The sequence below is a fragment of the Juglans microcarpa x Juglans regia genome, chromosome 1S (genome assembly GCF_004785595.1).
Source record: "Juglans microcarpa x Juglans regia isolate MS1-56 chromosome 1S, Jm3101_v1.0, whole genome shotgun sequence".
Lineage (NCBI taxonomy): Eukaryota > Viridiplantae > Streptophyta > Magnoliopsida > Fagales > Juglandaceae > Juglans > Juglans microcarpa x Juglans regia.
Window position 1 is genome coordinate 24,144,077 of NC_054595.1, and position 27,741 is coordinate 24,171,817.

The 27,741-nt window shown below is 38.3% G+C and overlaps 2 protein-coding genes across 2 annotated transcripts; both read left to right on the forward strand.

The window, feature by feature from the left end:
• The first annotated feature begins 11,247 nt into the window (after window positions 1–11,247).
• Window positions 11,248–20,554, forward strand: LOC121247441. The gene is made up of 4 exons (XM_041145789.1): window positions 11,248–12,402; window positions 14,853–15,541; window positions 17,904–18,990; window positions 19,659–20,554. The coding sequence occupies exons 1-4, from the start codon at window positions 11,346–11,348 to the stop codon at window positions 20,336–20,338; spliced, it is 3,513 nt and encodes a 1,170-aa protein (XP_041001723.1). The 5' UTR covers window positions 11,248–11,345; the 3' UTR covers window positions 20,339–20,554.
• Window positions 20,555–22,117: 1,563 nt separating this feature from the next.
• Window positions 22,118–27,459, forward strand: LOC121244673 (alanine aminotransferase 2, mitochondrial). Its single transcript, XM_041142848.1, has 15 exons — window positions 22,118–22,308; window positions 22,873–22,923; window positions 23,026–23,076; window positions 23,661–23,726; window positions 23,815–23,876; window positions 24,073–24,151; window positions 24,262–24,366; window positions 24,457–24,567; window positions 24,803–24,940; window positions 25,079–25,153; window positions 25,380–25,500; window positions 25,602–25,756; window positions 26,216–26,290; window positions 26,651–26,854; window positions 27,105–27,459. Exons 1-15 carry the CDS (start codon window positions 22,270–22,272, stop codon window positions 27,219–27,221), a joined length of 1,449 nt encoding a protein of 482 aa, XP_040998782.1. The 5' UTR covers window positions 22,118–22,269; the 3' UTR covers window positions 27,222–27,459.
• The last annotated feature ends 282 nt before the right edge of the window (window positions 27,460–27,741 follow it).

A 27,741-nucleotide genomic window follows, 5' to 3' on the forward strand; every position in this document is an offset into this window, starting at 1 on the left:
TTATACCGGCCCGGATTACCCGTATCCAGAATCCGGATAAATTTCAAACCGGGTCGGGAAAACCGGCCCTGATAAACAGTGCTACACGGGATAGGAAGCAGTCAAAGGTTTTTTCAATCCAATTCTGCTGCAAGTAGTCCATTTGGAGGACACATTGCGCACCCTTGCTCACGTGGCCTTACAAAAAAAAAAATACTGAGAGCTTGAAAGGAAGAGAATAGAACGCACGAAGAAGAAGCTTGGTCTCTGCTCATGAACCAGTGCACCTACGTCTTCGCTGGCCAATCTCTGCTTGCACGCCTCCTCTCCAAACGTTTTCGCATCGCACGTCTCTCTCGCAGGAAGAGAACCACGAAGAAGCTTCAGCTTGTGTTGCGCTCACGAACCAGTGCACCATTTCTCGTCTCCGCCGGCACGTCTCCGCCACTAGCACATCTCCAACTGTCTTCACATGTTTCTCTCGCCACCAGCACTGACCTCTGATCTGGCAAACTCCCACCTGTTAGTATCAATCTTGTGGAACCCCTAAATAGAGTAACCAAATTGATTTTTAAAATGAATGAGGAAAACATAGAAGTCTAGAAAATAACAGAGTTTTGATGATTAGCACTGTAATACAGTAGTTCATCACACAATAAAATCTAAAGCTATCAATTTTCATGGGTAGAAGATGCCGAATTGCTTTATAATATAATCTGTAAAATCATAAAATCAACTTCCCTAAACACAAAAAACATGGGTCAGATGATAATGTGCAATATCTTGACTAACTTGGACAAAAACAAGTGGGTGCAATAAACCTGAAATTCTACCTGCAGAAGAAGAACACCCCACTCTGGTACACATGAGGGGAAGATGTTCTTTGTAGGCAGAATGAAGATTAGAGCATGCCACCCCTTAACCCTAATTATGAGCCGATGAAGGGAATGACCTTTTACCATTACTAAGACCTTCAGGCTTCACCATATTAGTTTCATAAAAAGATAATTAAAGTCTACATGAACACGATCCTTAGAAAGTACACCTCAAGATAACATTTTTCTTAGATAATTTCACCAGTACACAAACTCCATCATTTCAGAAAATATTAATAAGAGATCACAAGAATATTGCATCTTCATCATTTCAACGGTACCAAGTACAAACAATAAGATAAATAATTTAAATGCAAGATATTATAAATTATACAACAGAAACTAGTCCAATCCAAAATCCGATACAACGAATTAAGAACTAACAAAAGTACAATAGCAAATCCTCCAGAGATAGGAAAGCCCACACATTTAAAAGGCGATTATTTACAATTTGAATCCAGTTGCACACCTAATTACAAAGTAAACATTAGATAAAAGAAAAACAAACTACTAAAAACAAAGAAGAGAAAAATACAATTGAAAACAGAAAACAGGTAAAAACATTTTACATACAGATCACACCAACCATTACAGGCGGTGTTACCGTAATACCCACATAAGCATTAAACTGGCAAACAAAACTAGAGAAATTGTTGTGCTTGAAATTCAGAGGAAAGACCAGTCTTGCAAGTCCACCGGGTCCCACACCACGAAACTCTCTCTGCTGACGCCCCATGATATGATCGGGTCGAGCCCCGGGTCTTCCATGAGGTCGAACGTCTTCGACAGAAATGGCGGTGTAGGATTGCCCTGTAAGCACTCGAGCGGCTGAGGCACACCGATATTCTCTGCGTCTCCTCCTCCTCCAGTACTTGACGGTACCATTCGGGGTATTTCTCATAATGAAGGCGATGGGCTTATGGTTGAGAAGGCTTTCAATTCCGTTAGGGGAGGAGATGCCAAGAACCCAATGTTCTCCATGAAAAACCAGCTTCAGCATCCATAAATAAAGACCAGGCAAAAGAGGTTGCGACGTTGTCCTCAATCAAGTCCCTAAACACTATGATCTCCACGCCAAGGCTCTCCTTGTGATGACCGAATCTTCGTTCCTCTTTTGCTTGATTCTCGAACAATGGTGGCCAAGATGACCACTTTGGTAAGATGAGGTTATGTGTTTAGGCTACAATTGGTGTATGGAATGGTGGGAAAATGGTGATAGTGTATGGACTACAATGGTGTAGGGGGTGCACGACACTAGTGAGGAACTAGGGTTGGCGCCACTTGGGAATTAGGTTTAGGGTTTGGATGTTGATGATGGATGGCTAGGGTTTGAAATTAGGGTTTTGGTGATGGGCGGCTAGGGTTGGACAAGTTAGGTAGTTGAGTGATTTTAGGAAAGTTTCCTAAAATCTTGGAACTCAAATGGGAATTGTATATGGTTGGCTATAGGGAATAAGATGGAGCAATTAGGGTTCCTAAATTATAAGAACACTAATATGGAAATGGGAGTGGGCGGCTAGGGCAATTCAAATAAGGCAAATGGTTGCCGAAATTTAAATTTGAATTAGCAAAGATAATGTGTTTCGGCTAGGGTAAGGTTTGATAAGGCAAACAATTTATGGAAAGTAACAAACACTAGGGTTAGTCAAGATTATGGATTGGAAGAGCAATTAGAATGAAGAACACTAAGAACACAAAGATGAACACTCAAGAACAAAAACAAAAATACTTAAGAACTTGAATGAACAAAATGATAATAATTCAACAAATTATTCACGGATTGCACAAGTGTTAAATAAATCTCATATATTGATCAAATGATAAAAACAATGATAACCACAACTTGGATTCACGAATTACACCAAGTTGCAAGAACAAGATAAATGAATTACACCTACTGAATGAATTGCAAGGTGTAATCCTCTATTTGCGATTCACGAATTTTATCCAAAAAGTCCAAGTGCAAAGGTACCGTTTATGATCTCTCAAACAATAATCCTCCCTCTAGGGTATTTGCCAAAATATTCTAAAGTAAGTGAATGATGTCCTATTTATAAGCAATACAAGTTGGAAACCCCAATAGGTTATTTGAAAATAAATAAATAAATAAAATAATAAGATAGTGGCATGGACCAAGTTTGGTCGTGGCATGCATGGCCCATGGTAGGCTAGAATGGTGCATGGTGGTTTTTGGGCTAGTCCATGTCTAGGTGACATGGCATGGCTTGCTGATGGTGAGCCATGTGTGTGCGCTGCATGGCCGAGGCTGGTAGCCTGGGCACTAGCTGCATGGCCTAAGCTGGTGGCTTGGGCATTGAGGCTGCAAGGCATAGGCTGTAGCCATGTGCTGGATGGCATGCCTGGTGGGCATGCCACTGGCCTTGCCTGCAAGGTACGGACTGGAGCCGTGCATTGGATGGCATGCCCTCACGGGCATGCCACTAACCTTGCTGGTGTGTAGCAGGTGGGCTGGGGCGTGCTACTGAGTGGCATGGCCTAGGCTGGAGGCTTGGGCGTTGACAATGCTACACTGCGCATGGGAGCTGTGCAACGCATGGCCTTGCAGCACTTGGGCGAGCGCAGGGCCACGCGGTGCATGGAAATGCGCAAGGGCATGTGCTGCAATGCCGCGCACATGGGCATGCGGCACATGTCTGCGCGCATAGGAGTGTGCATGCCAGGCAGCCAAGGTCACTAACCTCGCTGGCCCGCATGCTAGATGTCCTGTGCGTGCCATCGTGCAAGCCAAGGCATGCATGCATACTAGGAGTCTCGTGCCTGTCATGACACGAGCCAATGCATGCTTGTAGGCTAGCCAAGGGGCATGTCCCGATTATGACTAGGACATATGCGACATCTCTAAAGATAACTCGACGTGAGGATCTAACACCTAGCCCATGTGCACCGTTTCATTTAACTTGTGGTAGTCATGTCAATTTCGTGCGCAAAAGGGTCTCCGAAATGGAGATTTCATGGGTCCACCTGGCAAAAAATTAGACGGAAATGACAATATTCACAATGTTATAAACTTATAAATTATTGAATTAAGCATTTTATAAAGCGAGATTGGCGGTGGAGACATGCAATATTCAAGCACCTACCAATTATTAACTTCTGACTGGAAATAAATAATTAAAAAAAAAAGTTTAAACAACCGGAGGAGACGCCTACAGATTAATTGCCCAAAATTGGTGGCATTCAACGGACGGTGCGTATTGCTTATTCAACAGTCTGAGAAGTGACCATCAAGCTTTGATAATAGATAATATTGGTATGTGAAAGAAATCAAATTGTTAGAACTATAAATAGAAGAGTTACGTTACATAGAAATTTTATATTCTATATATTACTTAAAAAATAAATAATTTTATTTTTTTATCTTCATATTTTATATTTTATATTTTATAAAATATAATAATAAAATAATAAAATCACATATTTTTAAGTGATATGAGCAGTGTAGAGTTTATGTCTAAAATTTTTCAAAAATAAATTTATAAATTAATATAATTTCGTATAATATATTAGATTTATTTTATAATAAAAATAAATTTATAATTTAATATATAATTAATTGACTTTTATATAATCACTTTCGAAAAAGGTATTGCAAGAAAAGACTTTCACGACGTTCTGCTATTGCTAAAGGCTTTGTACCATTTGTATTTAATTTTTAATTTTTTCCATAATTTTTATATTTCTTGTCGACACTCAAAATCTTAACACAGGTTTCGTGTCTTTAATGTGAAGCAGTGTTGCAATTATGAACATTCAGTCAACCTCTTCACTGTCTTCGGTTAACTTCCCTGACCAACACTCCCCCCTCTTGTTTTTCTCGTTTTCTACGAATCCTTGTTTACTCTCTCGTTTTAAATATTTATAGGGCTTTTCCTCCTTTTTTTTTTTTTTTTTTTTTTTTTGGTAGAGCATTTCCTCCTTGTCTTAATATATCCATTAATAGAATAGAAAGAGTGATATTATATATAGTTATGTCATAGTTGTAACTTATATTTAATTAATTGGTTCTTATTTCTAGTCTTATTGCATGTTTAAAGCATCGTGCTCTTGAATGTGATTATTTATTTGGAGTATGATTTTGTTTGTATTGATCCAGTTGATAATCTTATACGACAAGAATTTATGTGAATTTTTTGATAAATTTTCAAAGAAGTCTTTTTTGCCTGTTTTGAATTTTTTATCAGGCCTAACCCGCTAATTAAGGTACAATTTTGATAGTAAGATGAGACGAGATGAGATGACTTTAGATGAAATTTGAATAAAATATTATTAGAATATTATTTTTTAATATTATTATTGTTTTGAGATTTTAAAAAGTTGAATTATTATTATATTTTGTATAAGAATTTGAAAATTTTGTATTGATAATATGAGATAAGATGAAAAACTCTCACTATCCAAACAAGACCTAAATTTTAATATATATATATATATATTATATTATTCTATTGTACAATCGTTGCATGTATCCGTATATCATCTCTATAATTTCATGGACGTAGACACGCGATCACGTAAATTTGTATCCTGTGTGATTGATACCACCTTTGATTTATTTTTCTCTTATCATTTATAACATATTAGATGATGTTGAGGATACTCTGCCTTAATCTAAGGCTTGCCATATGTGACTTAATTCAGACCTTAATTCTAGGAGATTGCTTTGTATATACTTTCTATTCTTACATTTCATATTAATTGTAATTGATATGTAATTATTCCATACGATATATAAATTGTTATAAATGACAAATTACTCACCACTTCAAAGTGTTTCAAAGTGTGGTGGTTTCATCAAACCTTCTCATGGTATCAGAGCTCATACGGATTAACATCCATCGATCCCTCCCTTCATCTTTTCCTATGGCTGCTGAGCCCACCCTTATCCCTTTCAACACCATGATTCACATGGTAACCATCAAGCTTTCCTCTACCAACTATTTCTTATGGAAAATCCAACTTATTCCCCTTCTTGAAAGCCAATAATTACTAGGCTATGTCGATGGAACCCTTCAGTCTCCCCCACGGTTTGACCCAGCCACTTCACAGACTCCTAATCCCAAACACCTGACGTGGAAAGTCATTGACAAATGACTACTCAGCCTTTTCCTCTCCTCCCTAACCGAGGAAACTATGGCTGAGGTCGTTGGTCTCTCCACCTCTCGAGAGGTCTGGCTCGCCTTGGAAAACTCCTTCAGTTACCGCTCCAAGGCTCGAGAAATTCGTCTAAAAAATGATCTTCAGTTGATGAAGCGCGGTGCTCGATCTGTCACTGTGTATGCCCGTGCCTTCAAGGCAATCTGTGACCAGCTTCATGCAATTGGTTGTCTAGTCGACGACGTCGATAAGGTACATTGGTTTTTCTAAGGTCTTGGCTCTGATTTTCTTCCTTCTCCATTGCGCAGATGGCTGTTACGCCCCTCCCTTGTTTTGCTGATTTAATTACAAAAGTTGAGAGCTTTGAGCTCTTTCAAAAATCTCTTGAGTCTTCGGGTTCATCTTCAGCAGCGTTCACAGCCACCAACCGAAGCCATGATCATGCGAACCAGAGAGGAAATTCCTCTCGCACCCAACGCGGACGCAACAATGGCCACTCTTCTTCCAATCACGGCCATGGACGCAGCTCCTTTGGTCATGGGCGTCGCCCCTCCTCGCTACCAAATTTGCCGCACTGAAGGACACTATGCCGATTGCTGCAACCAGTGATATGCACGCCATAAGTCTTCTGCTCACCTTGCCGAGGCCTTCAATCACTCTTGCTCTATCTCTGAAAGTGAAACCCCATATTGGTACTTGGATATTGGGGCTTCGGCCCTCATGACCACCGACCCATCTATTTTGGATCACTCAAATACTTACACAGGTAAGAATTATGTAATTGTAGGGAATAATGCTTCTCTACCCATAACTCATACGGGTATTATTTCTCCAAATCCAAATATTCATTTACTTGATGTTTTGGTTGTTCCTCATCTCACTAAAAATCTTTTATCCATTAGTAAATTAACCTCTGATTTTCTGTTATCTGCTACATTTACTAATAATATTTTCACCATCCAGAATCGTCAAACAGGAAGGGTGGTGGCAACCGGTAAAAGAGATGGCGACTTATATGTGCTGGAGGGTGGACATTCAACTTTTATTTCTGTTCTTAAAAATAAATCTCTTCATGTTTCATATGATTTATGGCATGCTCGCCTTGTATATGTGAATGTTATTTATTTTTTAAATAAAAACAGTCATCTTTTTCTTATATCTTTATTGCCTTCTCCAAAACCGTGCGGTACATGCAGCGAAAAATCATCGTTTGCCTTATTCACGTAATGAACGGCGATCGTCTAATATGTTGGATTTAATTCATTGTGATATATGGGGTCCTTCCCCCGTCAAATCCACCTTAGGTTTTGCCTACTACGTTCTCTTCATTGATGATTTTTCTCGTTTCACTTGGTTATATCCTTTGAAATTAAAATATGACTTTTATGATGTTTTCCGCCAATTTCAAACATTTGTGAAAAATCAACATTCTGCTTGTATAAAAAATTTTCAAAGCGATGGCGGTGCCGAATTCACTAGTCATCTTTTCAAAGATCACCTTCGCACTTCTAGTATCCATAATCAACTCTCTTGTCCATACACACCTGCTCAAAATGGTCGCGCTGAAAAGAAACATCGTCATGTTACCGAGACAGGTCTGACTCTTCTTTTTCACTCTCACCTTTCTCCCCGCTTCTGGGTTGACGCATTCAGCACTGCAGCTTACATCATCAACTGATTGCCCACACCACTTCTTGGAGGTAAGTCACTTTTTGAGCTTCTCTATCATTCCTTTCCTAATTATTCAATTTTTCATCCATTTGGTTTTCGTGTTTATCTTTGCATGCGCGATTATATGCCTAACAAATTTTCCTCACGTAGCATTCCGTGCATTTCTGGATTATAGTCTCTCGTATAAAGGTTTTCGTTGTCTTGATCCCACCACCTCTAGGCTATATATCACCCGACATGCCCAGTTTGATGAAAATCATTTTTCCTTTCTAGATAAATCTCAGTCTCAGCCCATATCCTCTTTCCACTTTTCCAATTTTTTGGAATGTAACATGCTCCATATCGAAACCCCTCCCTTTTCTCCCAAGCACCATTCCCCACCCATTACTCCATCCGGATCTAGCCCGTGTGCTATTTGTATAAACCCAGTGAATGAGTCTTTGCAGGCTACTGACTCTCTTGCAAGTCCTTCTTCGCCGCACCCGGCCCCGAGCTCGCCTCCTGTTGAGTTTGCCACTGACCTCACATTACAAATCTCACTCCCACTCCAGCATTCCCGTTGGGTTCTCACCCTATGCTCACACGATCTAAAGTTGGTATTTTTAAATCTCTTCATCCAGCAAATATTGGTGTTTTGGGATTCTCTGGTCTTCTTTCTGCTCTGCTTGTATCTACTGAGCCTAAAGGATTCAAAGCTGCTAAAAATCCTGTTTAGCTTGCAGCTATAAATCCTGTTTAGCTTGCAGCTATGGATGACGAAGTTCGTGCCTTGCAAAATAACCACACTTGGATTTTGGTCTCGCGACCCGCTGACATAAATATTGTGGGTTCCAAATGGGTGTTTTGGACCAAATATTTGTCTGATGGGTCCGTTGAGCATCTCAAAGCTCGCCTTGTTGCCAAAGACAAGTACCTGATCTTGATTATACTAACACTTTTAGCCCTGTTATCAAGACTACCATTGTTCATGTTGTGCTTTCTATTGTCGTCATCAACAGATGACCTTTTTCGCCAACTTGATGTCAAGAATACATTTCTCAATGGTACTCTCACTGAAAATGTTTATATAGAGCAACCTCCTGGGTACATTGATCATCGCTTTCCTAATCGTGTATGTCAGTTGAAGAAAGCCCTTTACGGTCTCAAACAAGCACCTCGTGCCTGGTTTCAACGTTTCAGCTCGTTTCTTGTTCAACTTGGATTTTCCTGCAGTCGTGCTGACATTTCTCTTTTTATTTTCCATAAGCAGTCTAGCATAATCTATTTGCTTTTTTATGTTGATGATATTATTGTTACTAGCAACAATTCATCTCTTCTCAACAGCTTCACTTGCAAGCTCGATTTTGAGTTTGCCACTAAAGATTTGGGCCCTCTCAATTACTTTATTGGTCTTGAAGTTTCAACAACTGCAAATAGTCTCTTCATCAGTTAGCTAAAGTATGCAAGAGATATTCTTACTTCAGCTCAGTTACTTGACAGCAAACCGGTCCACACCCCCATGGTTGTTGCGCAACACCTATCTACTGATGGTACACATTTTTCGGATCCCACTCTCTATAAGTCTCTCATCGGTGCCCTCCAGTATTTGACCATTACACGGCCCGACCTTGCCCATGCTGTCAATTCTATTAGCCAGTTTCTCCACGCTCCAATAGAGGATCATTTTCTTGCTGTTAAGCGTATTCTTCGTTATGTCAAGGGCACCCTTCATTTTCGCCCATCTGTTACTCCTAGTGCTTTAGTTGCTTATTCTAATGTAGATTAGGCAGGCTGCCCTGACACTCGTCGTTCTATCTCTGGCTACTCTTTTTATTTTGGTGACAACTTGGTTTCTTGGAGTGCCAAGAAGCAACCTACTATCTCCCGCTCTAGTTGTGAATCTGAGTATCATGCTCTTGTGCACACTACAGTTGAACTACTTTGGCTTACGCATCTCCTTCATGATATAAAGGTCTCCATTCCACAACAACCTCTTCTTTTATGCGATAACAAAAGTACCATTTTTTTGAGTTCCAACCCTGTTTCTCATAAGCGGGCCAAGCATGTTGAGTTAGGTTACCATTTCCTTTGAAAACTTGTTATTGCTGGCAAACTTTGCACCCAGTATATTCCCTCTCACCTACAAGTTGCCGACATCTTCATCAAAAGTATTCATTGACCACTTTTTGACTTTTTCAGATCCAAACTTCACTTCTATTCCAATTTGACGCTCAACTTACAGCGGGTGTTGAGGATATTCTGCCTTAATCTAAGGCTTGCCATATGTGACTTAGTTCAGACCTTAATTCTAAGAGATTGTTTTGTATATATTTTTCATTCTTACATTTCATATTAATTGTAATTGATATATAATTATTTCATACGATATATAAATTGCTATAAATAATAAATTACTCCTCACTTTAAAGTGTGGTGATTTCATCCATCCTTTTCAGTCCTATTGATGATAATGTTTTAAAAAAAGGTAAAATAAAATCTGGGACCATAACTTGAAAAAAAGATCGCATAGATAGGGCAATGACGCTGGGAAGATGCGTGACAGTAATGCCAGACTACTACAGTTATCCGGGCAACAAAAAAGACAGACATACGTAATTTGCAGTGTTTTAATTTACAATAAGGTCGGTTGATGCCATTGTTACAGATCAGAAAAACACAATAAAATAAGGTCTCGTCAAGGGGTTGCCACGCGGACGTACGTCCAAATTGTGCGCCATTGTTTTCCCTATTTAAATATTAATTTAATAGCAATTTAATATATATATATATATAGTAATTTAGGTGTAGATGATTGAGTTATAAAGAGACTTTATTGACCAAATGAAAAGTTATTAGATCAAGTTTAAAAAATATTAAAATTGTTATAAATTTTATCACAAAATTAAATTTTTTTTAAAAATTAAGACTTTAGGTCGTGTTTATTTGTTAAAATCAACTTAATTAATTTATTTTAAATTAATTATTGATCAAACAAATTATTTTTTTAATTTTATGTAAAAAAGTTAAATTTATTTTAACTTACTTAATTCATTCAAACATATTTAAATGAAATTTAAATTTTACTTATAAAAAAAATGAAATTTAAAAAATATTATTATTCAAAAGATTTATGTGCAATTTAGGTATTGAGTTGAGAAAAAATAAGTTGAAAAAAAAATAAAAGTTAAATAAAATATTAATAAAATATTATTTTTAATATTATTATTATTTTAAAATTTAAAAATATTAAATTATTTAAATATTTTATATACAAATTTAAAAATAATAATAATAATCAATAAATAAAATGAAACTTATTATATCCGAACGCGCCTAATACAAATCACTGAACTCAACAGCACATGGAATAAGAAGATAAAATTACATTTCAACCGTAGTTTATTTTATTTTCAGAAAATATCTTATCTCATTTTATTTTATTATTATAATTTTTTTAAATTTTAATATAAAATAAAATAAATAATTTAATTTTTTAAAATTTTAAAATAAAAATAATATTAAAAAATATATTTTTATAATATTTTATTTAATTTTTTAAATTTAATATAGTATATCACACCTCATTTCAAAAAACAAACGAAACCCGAATCAACTCCTTGACTGTGCCCATCGCTTCTTTATATAAAGTCACATCCTTCCAGTACTTCCGTCCCACTAGGTAGCTCTTTCAGCTCTTTACCGTCAGACCATTTCCGCCCGCCCATAATGACTGAGGTCAAGGAACTCTTGTCGGAGAAATGGCTATCCGTCAACCACATTTCCGTCGCCAAGAGAAACAAGAAGCTCTTCTGGGCTCTTTTCGCAACTCTCTTGCTTGCTGCTGCTATTGTTGGCATCGTCGCCGGAGTTAATTCCCGAAAGAATTCCGACGACGGCGACCTCTCGGCTTCCCATGCCATACTTAAAAGCTCATGTAGCAGCACATTGTACCCTGATTTATGCTTCTCGTCTCTTGCCTCCGTCCCCGGCGCAACCGCAAAATTGTCCAGCAAAAGGGACGTCATAGAAGCGTCTTTGAACCTCACGAAAGAAGCAGTCAAACACAACTACTTGGCCGTAAAGAAGCTGATCAAAACCAGGAAGAATCTCACCAAGCGCGAAAAGACCGCTCTTCATGATTGCCTGGAGATCATTGATGAAACTCTGGACGAGCTCCACAAGGCCGTGGAAGAACTCCACGAGTACCCCAACAAAAAATCTGTGTCCCTCCATGCTGATGACCTCAAAACCCTGATTAGCTCTGCAATAACCAACCAGGAAACTTGCCTAGACGGGTTCTCGCACGATAAAGCCGATAAACACGTCCGGGAGGCTTTGCTAGCAGGTGAGATCTATGTAGAACGTCTGTGTAGCAATGCGCTGGCCATGATCAAGAACATGACAGATACCGACATAGCCAACGAGAGTAAGACGGCGAATCGGAAGCTTAAGGAGGTCGATGCGGATGAAATTAAGTGGCCGGAGTGGATGTCGGCAGCGGACAGGCGGCTTCTGCAATCATCTTCCGTGACACCGAACGTGGTGGTGGCTGCAGATGGCAGTGGCGACTACACAACTGTGTCGGCGGCAGTGGCAGCCGCACCGGATAACAGTAACACGAGGTACGTGATCAGGATCAAGGCGGGGGTATACAGGGAAAATGTGGACGTGACAAAAAAGAAGAAGAACATCATGTTTCTGGGAGATGGGAGAACGACCACCATCATCACAGCAAGCAGAAACGTGGTGGATGGAAGCACCACCTTCAACTCTGCCACAGTAGGTACGTATGCCCATTCTTCTCCCTCCTTCATTAATTACTTATCGTTAATTTCTTTTGTTCAAATTTCTAAGCTGTTCATCAGGATTTTAATTTATTTGAATAATCTGTATATGGCTATAGTATCGTAAGGGAATATGCTGTGATTGGCTGGCAGTGGGCTCCATTTTTAATAATTTTAGGTAATTGGTACGTAATTATATATTGGACAAATCTTAGTATATGGATAAGGTAGGGAAAAAAGGGCGCAATTTGGGATGAGTTGCGTATGTTTTGGCGTTTGCTACCATTTAATGACGATGGGTACTAGGTCAGTGCCAGAACTGGAGGGTCAGTGTCTCAGTGAGATTAATGCCAAAAGGCCCACTGCTTATTACCTTTTTAGTTAATTAAAAATCTCTATGATAAATTATAAGTGTCGGTAGGAATAAAAAAATCTTATAAAAATATATCTTTGACATAATTTTATAGGATATATTAAATTAAATTAATTTATAAGTTTATTTTTATGATTAAAATATTTATTCATTTCTATTGCTTGCCTTTTCGAATTTCTAAAAGCTTTAAAAAATGGTGGGTCGAGGTACCACCACCTGCTGGCTGCCCTTTGGTGCAGAATAATGCACGTAATGGCAGCATCCGGAAACCCCACCAACTAGACAAAAGGAAATGAATGAGGACACAGTATGGATATAATTCTAGCTAGGGGTCAAATTACTCATATCTATTAACTTCAATATAGCATAGAGAAATGCTATGCTCACCGTTGGGGGCTCCCGCTGGGAGCTCCGCTGGTAATTTTTTATTTTGTTTTTAGTTTTTTTTTTTAAACTTTATGATTAAATAAGTATTTTTTAATAATATTATGAATTTTTTTTTATTTTTTAAAAAATATTAAATGCGTCAGCTTCAGCGGGCTCCCAGCGGTGGGTCCCCACCCATATAGCATATTGATGCCCACAAGAATTGAAGAGCTAGCACATGGGCTTTGATTGAAAAAAAGGAAAAAAACAGAACAAAAAGTTCAATGAATTATCGTTCCGATAATTAATGTCGTGACAGACGAAGGGGACAGAGATATATATCTCCCATTCAACTCTCTCGTTGAACATGCACCACAAGTAATGTATATATATGTATAGTTTAGTCAGTAATCAAAACTGGTCATACATGAAGGAACACTTATCCATTGATGCCGTCACACGTTTACGAAGAAAACAGTCTGATCTGTTGCGTGTAATAAAACATAATTTACCAAAAAACAAAGGTACGAAGCTTTGTTCTACGGTACTTACATTGTCTTCTCGAATTACTTTTAGACTATCTGCAATCCAAATACCGAACATGCTGGAGTGTCGCTCGCAAGCGTGCTTTGCTTTACAGTTGGCCATTGGTAATTGCTTTCACTTTGCACAGGTATAGTATTTGGACTTTTCCTAACATCATCAGGAAACAAGCTAGCATGCAGCTTCCTCGACCTTTCATTCTAATAATTTATTCTGGGAAAACCGGACCGCTGTTTACTTCCCTACTTCCCAGTTCACACTTGAGAGTTGATCAAGTTTTGCATTAGTTTTTAATGTTTAATTCTGACATTAGAATAAGATGTTTGGATAATTAATAAAAATTACTTGATTATAATTTAAACTTATTAGAGTGGAAAATATTTTATCCAAAAGCCGACCGTCTTCAAGGGAACTCCCTTTTTTATTTTTCTTTTTTGGAAATTTTGAAATCTTTAGTAGAATTTTAGACTTAAAATATCACAAGGTAACACTCATTAACATCTAATTTGACTTTCAAATTTTTATGCAAAGTACTGTATGTTGTCACGTCAATAATATTAGGTTTTATAATTTATTAAAAATTTATATAATTTTTGAAAAGCTGTTTACACATGAATATTGGACAGAACATGAGGTTGTGTTTTAGATGATTTCAGACTGTTTGAAAATGAAATAATTTGTAAAAATCTTTGAACGTCAATTCTGAATCCAAACATGTCATCAGCTCTAGCTCTCTTCACGGAACAATTTGTCCAGCTTTGCCCTTAATTGGCCTCTTCCGGAGTCCGATTACAACGGGAACGGCCACGCCATTGAACTGATCTGGGGGTGCTTTGATGCTTTATCCCTAATCCCTGGTTCTCCCAAGATGAGCATGCAGTCACAATCTAGTCTGACGATGCATGATGCGTCAATGAATATTAGAAATATTTATGATCGATGCAGTTGAAAGCACATGTTAGAGGATAAGCATCATCTGACAGCTCTTGAATGCATGGGGCCGTACGTAGATACCATTTATGATCGATGCAGTTGAAAGCACATGTTCATATATCTAGTTTTTTATGATTTATATGATCATATATATATATCTGCTTCATTAATATCTCATATATAAACTGGATCGATTTACATAAATTAATCACGTTTCCATGCATGTTGTTGCAGCCGCGGTCGGAGAGGGATTCCTAGCACGTGACATAACCTTCCAAAACACGGCCGGTCCTTCAAAGCACCAAGCCGTAGCTCTCCGTGTAGGTGCTGACCTCTCAGCATTCTACCGATGCGACATGCTTGCGTACCAAGACACTCTTTACGTCCACTCAAACCGTCAATTTTACGTGGGCTGCCTTGTGGCCGGCACGGTCGATTTCATCTTCGGCAATGCCGCCGCCGTGCTACAAGACTGCGACATTCACGCACGGCGCCCGAATTCTGGCCAAAAGAACATGGTGACAGCCCAAGGCCGAACCGACCCCAATCAGAACACTGGAATCGTGATCCAGAAGAGCAGAATCGGAGCCACTTCTGATCTGAAACCCGTTCAGAGTAGCTTCCCCACGTATCTCGGCCGGCCATGGAAGGAGTACTCTAGGACCGTCATCATGCAGACTGCGATAAGCGATGTAATCAACCCTACCGGATGGCACGAGTGGAGCGGGACTTTTGCCCTTAACACGCTGTTCTATGGGGAGTATCAGAACACCGGGGCTGGCTCTGGAACCGCGAACAGGGTGACATGGAAAGGGTTCAAGGTAATCACCAGCGCTACCGAGGCCCAAGCTTACACTCCAGGAAGCTTCATTGCTGGTAGTAGCTGGTTGGGATCCACCGGTTTCCCATTTTCTCTTGGACTTTGATCCAAAGCCTGTGTTTTCGTTGTGCCTGTGGTGCCAATAAGGGTAGTAGAAGTAGCAAGGCTTGCTATAAATTCGATTATTTAACGTAAGAATTAGTGCATGCGAAGGTCCGCCCGACATCATGAATTGTCCTCCGTCGGGCATAGCCAGAGTGTCACTTTCAAATTTTCATTGCTAATTAGCTCGATCGAGCGCATTTTGCCATTTGAGAAGATCTTATGTATTTTCGTGATATATTATTTTGAAAATAAGAAATAAAATTGGCATGCTCAGGTTTATGAAAACAATTAAAATAGAGCCATCCACGCAGGACTGTTCACCCTACCTGAAAATGGCATATCTCAGTTTGCAACTTCTGAAAAATAAAAAAATAAAAAAATAAAAACAACAAATCCGAACTGATTTGGATATTACCCGACCCGATTATTATTATTATTATTATTAATTTTTTTTTTGTTGGGTGGTGTAAATCTTGAATCTTGAGTTTAATTGGAGTAGTTCGTATTTAGAAATGAATTGAGATGGATTGAAATGGTTTGTAAATAGTATAAAAAAAGTTAAATTATTTATTATATTTTATATGTGAATTTGGAAAAATTGTTTTAAAATTTGAAAATATTGAATTGTTTATTATATTTTATATGAAAATTTAAAAAAGTTATAATAATAAGATGATATAAATTGAGATGAAGTGAAGTAAGTTTTGATCTTGACAGAGGAACGAGGATCTTGCCTTTTGGAATCGAATTCTTTTATTGGGACCTTTGTTGATGACCGACCACGTTCTCTCCCTGTCTGTCTACACAACATTTTATTAGTAATTGTTGTTTGAAAAAAAAGATGGCTGAAATCGTGTCACCTATGTTTTCACGGAAACATGCTTCTCTTTACAGGATTTATTGGCGCAATTACCGGTTTCGGGGAGAGAGAGAGAGAGAGAGTTAGCCAATTACGCACCACCATTGGCGCTGATGCTGCAAATGGTCGTCTGACTATTGGTATCTCTCTCTGATTACTAGATCTGAATGACAAAGTGAGATTTAGTACATAATTATCATCCCGATATTGCTGGGCCAGGGCAACCGGGTATTCAATTAGGATACTTTACCCCCTTATCAGAACTTAATTTAATTATTCCGATAAAATTTAATTTATAAAAAATACAATTAAATAAGATTATTTTATAAAATAAATTTGATAATTACATAGATACTATCTGATTTGAGTAACACTGAGCTACAGCTGGGGGCTCCGGCTTGTGTACTTTATATGTTTTCTTTTTTTTTTTTCTTTTTTTACGTATATTTTTTTAACATTTTTTAACTATTTTTAAAAAATAAAAAAATTCACAAAAGTATTAAAAATACTTCCCTAATCACAAAGTAAAAAAAGAAAAAAAAAATTCTAGAAAGAGCCTTCAACGGGAAGATTAGTATTGTGCATTTGAATTATAGATATATGACACAATCAAACCAATAAAATGTTGAATTGAATCGTACAGCCTCAAATGAGGCTATTAGTCATTTTTTTACTTACTGTTTTATTTTTCAATTATTTAGAAAAGAGAATAGTAAACAGTTGACTATTAGAATAAGTCACACGTGCTTTTAAAAAAAAAAAATGTAGATACATGCATAACCCACTTGAAAAATTCAATTTCTTTTAACAATAGACTCTATATTTTTTTAAAAAAAATATACAAGACTTATATACCTAAAATTATACGTAACACTACTTTTTTTATAAATCACATATTGTCACTATCAAGGTGGTAGTCCGATTGGCCGATATTAGGAGATCGTTTTTTCTCTCGTTTGTCTGAAGTCACAAGTTAGAAACGACTTGCCTTGGTGAAATTTGAGAACCAAAACCTTAGGAGCCTTTTCTTGCTGGCATCTTGGTAGAGTTGTCGTGACAGACGCCACTTGAAATCAATAGTTATGACTCAAATCGAATATATTACTACAAGTGAGGGCGTTGTGGTCACGCGTAAAGAGAGAAACTACACTTGCCACCCTCCCCAGTCTCCACTCTTTTAAAAAATAAAAAATAAAATCTTGTCCTATTAATCATAACAGGGAGATGGCCGATAACGTACGTGGACCAACAGCATATGATTCATGATGTTTACTTTGTAATTTTGTTAGTGATTATGTGTAAATTTCTTAAACCAGAAGCATCGAAGCAATAGATTCTGTCTTCTAAAAAGACATCTCAACCAACCCGAAGCTCCCTGATTACCCTCCATCCTTTCCTTTTTAGCCCTCTACCACCCACTTTACCTTTAAGGCCTCCTGGCTAGCTAGCTGCTAGAAAACCACAAAGAAATCTCTTCAGTCTTCACTTCTCAATCGCCTGACGAAAATTAATTAATATGGATGATCCAATCAAGTCCTTCAAGGGCTATGGCAAGGTAGATGAGCTTGAAGAGCAGGCCTTCCGGAAAAGGACGCGCAGGCGTCTCTTCATCCTCGTCATCTCTACCATCGTCTTGTTGACGGTGATCATAGGTGCTGTTGCCGGGATTTTGATACACAGGCGTAACAACTCATCGCACATATCTAGCCCTGCTCCGGCGACCCAGTTGAATCCCGCCGCGTCACTAAAAGCGATGTGCGGCGTGACTCAGTATCCGAGCTCGTGCTACTCCAGCATCTCCTCCCTGGACACCACCAACACCACCGACCCAGAGGTCCTCTTCAAGCTCTCTTTGCGCGTCGCCATCAAAGAGCTCTCCGAGCTCGCCGACAAATTACCCGCCAAGCTCATTGCTGGGACCAACGATACTAGAGTAAGAGATGCTCTAATCGTCTGCCAAGGACTTTTCGAAGATGCGGTGGACCGTCTCAATGACTCGATATCATCCGTGGAAGTTGGTCATCAGGGTGAGAAGCTCTTGTCGTCGGCGAACATCAGTGATGTGAAGACGTGGCTGAGCACCACCATCACCGACCAAGAAACCTGCTTGGACGCACTCCAAGAAATCAACTCCACACTTCTCGAAAACGTGAAGACCGCCATTCAGAACTCCACCGAGTTTTCCAGCAATAGTTTGGCCATTGTGACCAAGATTCTAAGTTTACTAGCCAACTTCAACACTCCGATACATCAGAGGAGGCTGCTTGGGTTCGGAGGGAAATTTCCGGATTGGGTTAACTCGGGTGAAAGGAGATTACTGGAGAAATCCAACGCGACGGCGCATGTGACTGTGGCAAAGGACGGGAGCGGGGACTACACGACAATCAAAGCAGCGGTGGCGGCGGTGCCAAAGAAAAGCGAAACGAGATTTGTGATTCATGTAAAGGAAGGAAAGTATTTGGAGAATGTGATATTGGACAAGAACAAGTGGAATGTGATGATGTATGGGGATGGGAAGACGAAGACCATAGTCTCCGGCAGCTTGAACTTTGTGGACGGCACTCCCACCTTCTCCACCGCCACTTTCGGTACGTTTCTATCTGTCTTATCCCTACAACATTATTGTCTTAATTTAATTGGGTTGTCCTCTAAATAATATCACCATTTTAACACTACTAAAGAAATAGGATTTCATTTATAAGAATTATGTAGGTAAAACTAAAATTACAAGCATTGGGGCCCAGAATGAGAGCAATTTGATAGAGAAGTTAGAACCCGTGCGCCCATGTGAAACTCTCAGCTTAGTCAGAAGGAAACCCGTGAGTGGGGTCCTGAGGGGGCCGATCGATATGGTGAACGAGGAGAAAGCCACATGGTTTACGAGTAACCATGTGAATTGGATGCGCCATTAGTACTCTTACCTAAAAATTCGGTACCAACTTTGCTTTGCCGCAAAAGAGGACAACGATCTTGAAATTCGATTAGAATATAGATTCCATGTTTGTGTTGTGTGGATAGTTGATACCCCACCTCCATTTGCTCTTACTATATCCCTACTTGATCACTTTTGATTGGGTATTATCTGAATGTTTATGTTTTGATATTTTCGGGCTGGGTGGGTTCCTTCACTTGTAGTGATCATAAAAGTCAGTTTCTTGATTACTACCATTTGTTTCACATTAATACCCTTTTTCTCTTTTTGGGCACGAGCCTGAGTAAGGAGTACTAACCAGAGAGTATGTGATGTTGAGCACAGCTGTTGCAGGGAAGGGCTTCTTTGCAAAAGATATGGGATTCATTAACACTGCAGGTGCTGAAAAGCACCAGGCAGTCGCACTCCGGTCTGGCTCCGACCGCTCGGTGTTCTACCGGTGCTCATTCAATGGCTTCCAGGACACCCTCTACGCCCACTCAAATCGTCAGTTCTACCGTGACTGTGACATTACTGGCACCATCGACTTCATCTTTGGCAATGCGGCCGTGGTGTTCCAGAACTGCAATATACAGCCGAGGCAGCCCTTACGAAACCAATTCAACACCATCACGGCTCAGGGAAAGAAAGACCCGAATCAGAACACTGGCATCTCGATCCAAAAATGCTTCTTCTCTCCGCTGGATAATCTCACAGCTCCAACATACCTTGGTAGGCCATGGAAAGTCTACTCCACCACTGTCATCATGAAGTCTGAAATTGGGGCATTCTTGAATCCGTTGGGCTGGAAGGAATGGCTCTCCGGTGTTGAGCCGCCCAGCACCATTTTCTATGCAGAGTACCAAAACACTGGGCCTGGATCGACTGTAGACCAAAGGGTCAAATGGGCTGGTTTCCAGCCCTCTCTAACCGCAGATGAGGCCGGGAAATTCACTGTGGAATCCTTCATACAGGGTAGCGGCTGGTTACCGGAAACAGATGTGAATTTTGATGCTTCTTTATGATCCGAAAATATGGATTGAGATGTTTGATTCCCGAGACTTTTTTCTTCTCGTTTCCGACACAAATTTTGTATACGCTGGTAGTAATTTTGGTTTTGCTTGTTTGTAACATTCTTAATTAGTATTATACACGACACACTCCTGGCAATTTTTACTATGAAGGATGTATGATACAAACAATACATTTCACAGCAAAGAGAATTTTTTATTTTTGTAAAATGATATTATTTTTTATATGATATTTAATGAAAATATTGCTATTTGTGTAAAGTATTGAATTAATTGCTTTTGACTGCTTTTCTATAGATTGTGATTTCTTTCAAATCGGAGTCGGCTATATTCTTAGTGCTGTGCTGGCAATAACGACATTTAAAATAATAAATTTCAATCAACAACATCATAGTGGAATAGTCTTTGTTGCCTTGTCAGCGAACTAGATTGTCAAATTGTTACTAATTCGATTATTAGTAGTGCTTTCCAAATTGTCAAACAAGAGGGCTAATCTGGATTGGCTTTAATTTCCAAATTTGGGAGTCATACTTTGAAAAAGAAAATGATACTTCCACCAAAAATTGTGTATCGATCAGTATTTTTTTTTTTAAAAAAAAATGTTTGTGTATATTTGTTTTTAGTATTTTTTTTTTAAAAAATAATTAACACAAATAATTTCTTTTCAAAAAAATTACGCAACCGATACTGAATTTGGTAGCTTTTTCTCGATGGCTTCAACAACTAGCTTTGAAAATGAGGGAATGTGGCAAGCATTATTGTCACCAAAATATATCAAGATTTTTTTTTTTTTCCTTCACAAAATAAAGGTTGAAGGGGCGATCAAAAATGGTTTACTTAACCAAGAAGTGACCATAATAGCACCTAATTCGTTAGAGAGCTAGAGAGAAAGGGTCTAGATGGCAAGAACCGCATGCACTCCCTATAAGTCAGACTTGAGTTATAGCCTAATTCCAATCCCATGAGGATATCAATGATCTATGAACTAATAAATTACCATTAATCCTGAACGCTTTCCGTTGTGAGATTCAACCATAAGATTTAGTACCATTAATAAATTGATGGACTACTAAACTACCACTCTTGTTGGTATCAATAATAAAGATTGAAAAATAACTTATCATTCTTTTTATTTTTTTTAAACGACTGGTGTCAAATTATTACAATCTACGGTTTATTTATTGATCCTTGACTTTTTAACAATTTGTGTATGAAGGCCTAACAATTAAGATTAATTAAAAATATGTGACGTGACACAATCTCAATCATCTAATCTTGATACTACATTTTAGTAGGCCTTTTAGGTAAAGTGTGCGACTCATAATGTGTGTCTTAATTTATTTTTTATTTTATTTTATTTTTTCTTAAATGCAGAAACTAGAACTTCTATTACCGTAAATATTATTATTATTTTAATAATAATGAGAAATTATAATTTTTCATTGCGTAATACCAAATTCACTATTCAGTTTTGAATTCTGGGTGCAGTGGGGCACACAGTAAGAGCAGGCCCGCGTGTTTGAGGGAAAACATGGGGCCGCCGGTTGACAAAATAGACACGATCAGACTTAGTCAGCTCTGGTGGGGTTCTAGAAGAAGCTGCAAAATCCATAAGCCTATTAAAAAAATATATATATTTTAACTATAAAATAATTATATAAATTAAATTATCGGCGTGATTCGTTAAATTATTAAATTTATTAGATGAAATCATATTCTAAATTATTTTGGTGTAATTTATTAATGGACGTAGGAAAAAAAAAAAAAAAAAAGTGCGTGAAATCGACGCGGAAATTTGCGACTGACAGAGCCAGTCCCTACGTTTTCCGCCGACCATCCTTTCCCCATTTCAAACCGCTCTGCCAGCTGCTGCTTCTTCTCTCCGCATCTCATTCACGTTTCCTGTTCTCGATTTCACTTCTGCTATGGCTCCCCCCGTCACTCTCGATACCATCAATCCCAAGGTCTCTTCATTTCCACTCTCTCTAGTTTTTCATTTTTTGTTGTTATTGAATATTACTTTTGCAAAGCTTGTATCTTTGTTTTATTTGGTTTAATGATCTTCGTCCATATCGACTCTTCGTAAAATATAAGTTTGACCTCCTGATTTGCAGCGAGTTCACTTCTCCAGCAAATTTGATTGGTGTTTTAATGGGTACATCGATTCTATTGACCTTGAACACCATAAGAGTTGACAAATTTTAGTTCATATCGAACGATTCTTTGACCTATTTCAGGAGTCCCCAGCAACCATGGCTGAGCATATGAAAGAGTTGTTTTTAGAGTCGGAAGAATGTAAAAGCATCATCTCCTAGTTATTTTTCTATGTTGACGTTTCTAAAAAATCTCCAGCTCTAACAAAGGTTTAAGAAATAAAAATTGACGAGTGAATAAGAGGTCCTCTACTCTTGTTTTTTTCACCATTAAAAATTATTTTTTAAAATGTCTTTTTCTAGTATTTGAGGCAGTTGCCGAAATATGTTATCTTCTGGATATGATTATTCACAACTAAGCGACTCTTTTCCCAGGTTCTCAAATGTGAGTATGCTGTCCGTGGTGAGATTGTCACCCTTGCCCAGGTAATATGAGAAGCCATATTGCTTAGAAGCCCTGCAGAGCAGTTATTGTCCAATCTTTTTTATTCCTCCCTAAGCATCATTTTTATTGTTCTCCTGTCACAGAGACTACAACAAGAGTTACAGAGTAACCCAGGTTCTCATTCCTTTGATGAGGTATGGTTCTTGTCTTTCGCATGTTATTTAGATTGAACATTTCTTTGCCTAGGCAGGCATTATATGTTTCCCTGGCCGAATGCAGCCTATTTTCCCTTGCCACACCTCCATTTCAAAGCACCAATAAACAATTGTTATGTCTCGTTACCAATACGTAGTAAATTATTTCAGATAAACTTATTTGCTGCTATGATAGAAGTCAAGGTTTGATATTCAGACTCACAAACTAGGCCATATCTAACGAGAACTACCATAGGTAAATTAGTAGCAGCATCTAACAAGAATAATATTGGATTTTTTTTTTTAATAGTTAAGAATATTATTGGAAATTAGAGATGAAAAGATGGTTTTGTTTCCTTCGGGTAGCAAATAGCGATTTTATTTTTCAAAAAAAGTAATGAATCAATATTAAAAGCAGCGCACTCAGATTTCTATAGTCTGTATGGAAAGATAGAAAAGCACGTCCTGCTAGATTCACGCTCTAGTCACAACCTCAAATAAGTTCTTTGAAATCGATGCCCCAATGTCTAGTTCCTATGACAATAATTGTATTCGAGGTACTGACTTTCATTCATCTTATACAGATACTTTATTGCAACATAGGAAATCCTCAATCTCTTGGTCAGCAGCCCATTACATTTTTCAGAGAGGTTGGTTTACTCTCAATATGTGCTAGGAGCACCCGCATTAATACAATTAAATGAATGCTTAATTTAATGCCTGAGTAATCCCTGTTAGGTTCTTGCCTTGTGCGACCACCCTGCTATTTTGGACCGGAGTGAAACACAGGGTCTGTTCAGGTACTGAAAATTCACAGCTATTTATATGCTATTTGGTCATCTAAGGCGATAGATACCTGCCGCAAGTTTTTGTAACAATCTGACTTCAGTAAAAACTTACACTAAAGCAATTTTTCAGATATACATGTTTTTAAAATTGATTCTTGAACCATTTATGACCCTTCCTAGATAAAGATTCTGGCTTTGTCTTTGGCAGTGTGGATGCTGTACAGCGAGCTAGGCAGATTCTGGATCAAATACCAGGAAGAGCAACTGGTGCTTATAGTCACAGTCAGGTACTGATCACCTTGTCCACCCCAGGGAATTTGAAGAGAAATTGATTCTATATTTCATCGTCCATGTTGGGATGTCATATGACTGGTTTGTTGTTCCTTTGCACCTTCAGGGTATCAAGGGATTACGTGATACAATTGCTGCTGGTATTCAAGCTCGTGATGGTTTTCCTGCGGATCCAAATGACATATTCTTGACAGATGGTGCAAGCCCAGCAGTAACTTTCGAGCTCATTATTTTTTGTTTTTATTACTTCCTGTGTTTTCCAGTTGATACATAATAACAGATTGTGTTTTCTTATTCATAGGTTCATATGATGATGCAATTACTAATAAGATCAGAAGAGGATGGAATTTTCTGTCCCATTCCTCAGTACCCGTTGTACTCTGCTTCAATTGCTCTCCATGGTGGCACACTGGTAAGCTTCTAACTTTGGGGGCTACAATCAGAAGCTCAATTCATCTGGCTAATTAGTTCTGTTCAACTGATAACTTTTAGCTGGCTTTTTCGGCGATTGGCCTATATTCTTTTTGTAGCATATATTAAAAATTTGACCAGATATGGTTGCTTGGGAGTTGGAAAATGTATATTTCATTTATACTTTTATGAATTTTCTTTCAGTCTTAGGCATGTTCTTTTTTTTTTATCTGCAGGTTCCTTACTATCTTGATGAAGAAACAGGATGGGGACTGGAAATTTCTGAGCTTAAGAAACAATTGGAGGCTGCCAAGTCCAAGGGCATTGCAGTTAGGGCCTTGGTTGTTATAAATCCAGGCAATCCAACGGGGCAGGTAAGCTATAAGTAGGTTTAAGAAGAAATGTTTTTACTAGAAAAGTATCTAAATTTCACGCGAAGGAGAATGCCCGAAGATAAGTGTCAACTTTTGGCCACATTTCACGAGATGACCTTTTTTTGGTAATGCCTGAAGGTGCTTGCTGAGGAGAACCAGAGGGACATTGTGAAGTTCTGCAAGAAAGAAGGCCTTGTTCTACTGGCGGACGAGGTTGGTTAATTCTACTTAGTAACTTAAGATGCATATGCACTTAAAAAAAAAAAAAAAAAAAAAAAAACCTAAGATGCATATTCATCTTGCAACTCTATCAAATAGAGATTTGGATGCTTCTGAGGAGCTAGATTTGATTTTGTTTGGTTTATAATTACTTCATTGCTCTTTGTTCTATTGAGTACTGTGTCGAATTTAGATCTAATGTCCAATAATCTTCATACAGGTTTATCAGGAAAATGTTTATGTTCCTGAGAAAACATTCCACTCGTTCAAGAAGATTTCTCGTTCTATGGGGTATGGGGAGGAGGACCTCTGCCTGGTATCTTTTCAGTCGGTCTCTAAAGGTATGCTGGATTAATAAATTGATCAAGAAAATAAGTGAGAAGAGCTTCTGCAAATCATTAGATGCAGATTTAAGAGGCATGCGTTTCTTTGGTTTCTTCAGGCTACTATGGGGAGTGCGGGAAAAGAGGAGGTTACATGGAGGTCACTGGATTCAACGCTGATATAAGGGAACAAATATACAAAATGGCATCTGTCAATCTTTGTTCTAACATCTCTGGTCAAATTCTTGCAAGCCTTGTTATGAGCCCACCCAAGGTTAATTTTATCGTCTCTTTAGATTAGTGCTGTTGTCTCTTCTTTGTGTTTTCGGTTTTCTTCATAATTTTATTTTATTTCTACTTATGGTTTAGGATTAGACAAGCTTAATTTTAGCAAGCTTGAAATAGGTTCTTGGGACAATTGGGTCAAACCAGGTCAGAAAGTTCTAACTTGAGACCGTTGACTCTTGATCATGAGTTATGAGAGTTCAATCCTTCTGAATTATAATTTGCTTCAACCAATGATATAATATTTACATGTGCTGGGGGGTGTATCTGGTCTTTGAAGTAGGCAATTTTTTTAATAGAAGATTCCATAATCATGTTGCCATAAGGCATGAATGCGTGGAAATGAGTTGCTATAGAAGTTCACATGGTGAACAATTTATTGTCTAGTATAATATCAACCGCAATTCACATTCATTTGCTAGAAATGACATTAAAGGGATGTATGCAGGTTGGTGACAAGTCGTACAAATCATACTGTGCAGAGAAAGAAGGAATTCTAGCATCATTGGCAAGGCGTGCAAAGGTTAGTCAACTGAACAAAATTAATTCTATGGGATGAATCAATGACGACAAATTAAAGAAAAAGGGCATTTAGTTAGAAAGGACCTGGTGTAGGATCTGTTATCATGTGGAAAGTTGTGACTTGTGCTTGGTAGTGGGAAAGGATATGAATATCCTGCGTGAGTTTCTAATAATCAGATTAAACCATTGATTAATTCTCATGTGGTCTCGGATGCGGTGTTTCCCGGAAATCTTTATTCATTTATGGCATCTTGCCTCCATATTAACCTTTTCAGAAACTCTTGGTTCCTACAAGGATTTTTTTAGAAAGTTTATTGCTGCATATGATTGCTCTCATATGTTATTTATTGTTTTATAACAGGCACTAGAAAATGCAATTAACAATTTAGAGGGAGTATCATGCAACAAAGCAGAAGGGGCAATGTATCTCTTTCCCCGTATTTACCTGCCCCAAAAGGCTATTCAAGCAGCAGAGGATGCAAATATCGCCCCGGATGCATTCTATTGTCGTCGCCTCCTTAATGCAACAGGAATTGTTGTTGTTCCTGGTTCTGGCTTTGGACAGGTTAGTATTTGTTAACTTCTGCCGTTGGTGTATTAATGTGGCATATCACTTCAGATGAGTCTATTGGAAGTTTAAAAACAGTCTTGTTAGCAAGTCAATGGCCATGAACATCAAATAGTCTTCTTTTTTCTCTCTAGTTAGTGATGGAAATCAAACCCTACCAACAAACCCTGTATTTTCATTTGTCATCATCTTTCAGAGGTGTTAAACTGAGAGTTTGTTTGTATTTGTAATGCTTGCTTTGTCAAAGGTAACTGGCACCTGGCATTTTAGGTGCACAATACTCCCTCAAGAGGATAAGATTCCTGCTGTTATCTCCCGTCTGACAGACTTCCATAAGGGATTCATGCATGAGTTTCGTGACTGAAGGATTCATGGATGAGTTTCGTGACAGTACACAATAAGGCGTACCCATTTTGGCAGTACATGGACATTAATGTTCCCATACATTTTAGACTTTTTTTTTTTCTTTTTGTATGAAGACTGAAGAGGATCCTTCAATAATTTTTTTTATAAAGAGGAAAATGTTTTGGTTAAGCATTTTTTATTGTGTCTACTGACACTTGTAAGTGAATTAAAGAAGAGAGTGAATTATTGGAGGCCAAGATGCAGTTGGTTGGCGATTGCTCTCGTACTTTAACAAGAACAAGTGGTGGAGAGCTTGACACCGCTTTTTTTCCTGCAAGCTTCTCATGTCAATTTTCTTTATGGAAAGAGAGGAGAAAGTAAACGCTAAAATAGCAGATTTAACTGTCTGAGACGTGGTGGATGTAACAAGCAAGATGGATCCCCAAAGAAAAAATTGCAACTTCTGCGGAGCTCTGGTCTGCTTTACATACTTCCTGTACGTGTTGGTAAGCGGCTTCTTCATTCATCTCTCTCTCTCT